The 1,123-nt window shown below is 63.9% G+C and overlaps 1 protein-coding gene across 1 annotated transcript; it reads right to left on the bottom strand.

Annotated features, from left to right (window-relative positions):
• Nucleotides 1-22: 22 nt before the first annotated feature.
• On the bottom strand, nt 23-977 carry LOC105455742 (the record flags this gene model as incomplete). The annotated part of the gene is made up of 1 exon (XM_011699282.1): nt 23-977. A coding segment is annotated over one exon (955 nt), but the record flags the coding sequence as incomplete, so codon positions are not given.
• Nucleotides 978-1,123: the final 146 nt, after the last annotated feature.

The raw sequence follows: 1,123 nt of genomic DNA, 5'->3' as shown, positions 1-1,123 counted from the left end.
CCGCCATGAGGAGCTGGTTTACCTGCGCGGCCTTAGCGCGGGCGAGCTCCACGGAGTCGGCGCCCGAGAGCACGTCGTCGACGTACATGTTCTCGTGGATGACGCGGGCGGCTTCCGGGTAGAGGTGACCGTCGTCGTCGGCCAGCTGCTTAATAACCCTGAGCGCGAGAAAGGGGGCGCACGCTAGTCCGTAGGTCACCGTGCCGAGCTGGAACTGGCCTGGGACGTCGGTGGTGCTCCACAGGATTCTCTGGAAGTCGCGATCTTCGGGATGGACGATGATCTTGCGGTACATCTTTTCCACGTCGGCCAGAAAGACGTGGGAATAGCATCGCCAGCGAAGCAAGATGTCGGCGAGGTCGTGTTGCAGCTTCGGCCCGACAGTCGTGGACATGCAGGTAGTCGTTGAGTGACGTGCCCGCGGAGCTGCGGAGCGAACCGTTGAACACAACGCGGAGCTTGCTTGTTGAGGCGCCCTTGCGGAAGACGCCGTGGTGCGGCAGAAAACAGACGTGCGCTGGACGCACAGAGGAGGTGGGAGCGGGAGCCATGTGGCCGAGGACTTAAAGTACTCGCGCATAAAGTCCGTGTAGAGGCGCTTCAGCTCCAGGTCCGCCTCGAATCTCGAGCGCCTCCTGCGGAACGCGCGCGAGGCCGCAAAGTATGAGTCGCCGAGTGCCGGCGGGTCCGACCAGAAGGGGAGCCGCACGACGTATCGACCGGATGGTGATCGTGAGTGGGTTTGGACGAAGTGGCTTTCGCACTGGGCTTCACTTTCGCTTAACGGAGGCGGCCCGTGTGACGGAAGTTCCTCCTGAGCCCAGAAGCGAGACACGATTTCGTGAAGGTCGAGGTCCAGACCTCCGGATAGCGAGCTGAGCGCGCGGCCCTCCTGAGGGAGGGTTGCGCTAGTGACTGGGCCAAAGACGATCCAGCCGAGGGCCGTATGCTGGGCGACCGGCTGATCGACAGCGTCCCTGCGGACGGAGGCGCGGAGTAGTTGCCCGTAGACATCGGCCCCGAGGATCAGGTCGACGGCTCCCGGCTTGGCAAAGTCAGGGTCGGCGAGAGTTAGGCCGTCGATGTGCGTCCATGTCGCGGTCGGCACGGGGCCGGTCGGCAG

The sequence above is a fragment of the Wasmannia auropunctata genome, unplaced genomic scaffold (genome assembly GCF_000956235.1).
Source record: "Wasmannia auropunctata unplaced genomic scaffold, wasmannia.A_1.0 LD335851.1, whole genome shotgun sequence".
Classification (NCBI taxonomy): Eukaryota; Metazoa; Arthropoda; class Insecta; order Hymenoptera; family Formicidae; genus Wasmannia; species Wasmannia auropunctata.
This window is presented reverse-complemented; position numbering and strand designations above follow the sequence as displayed.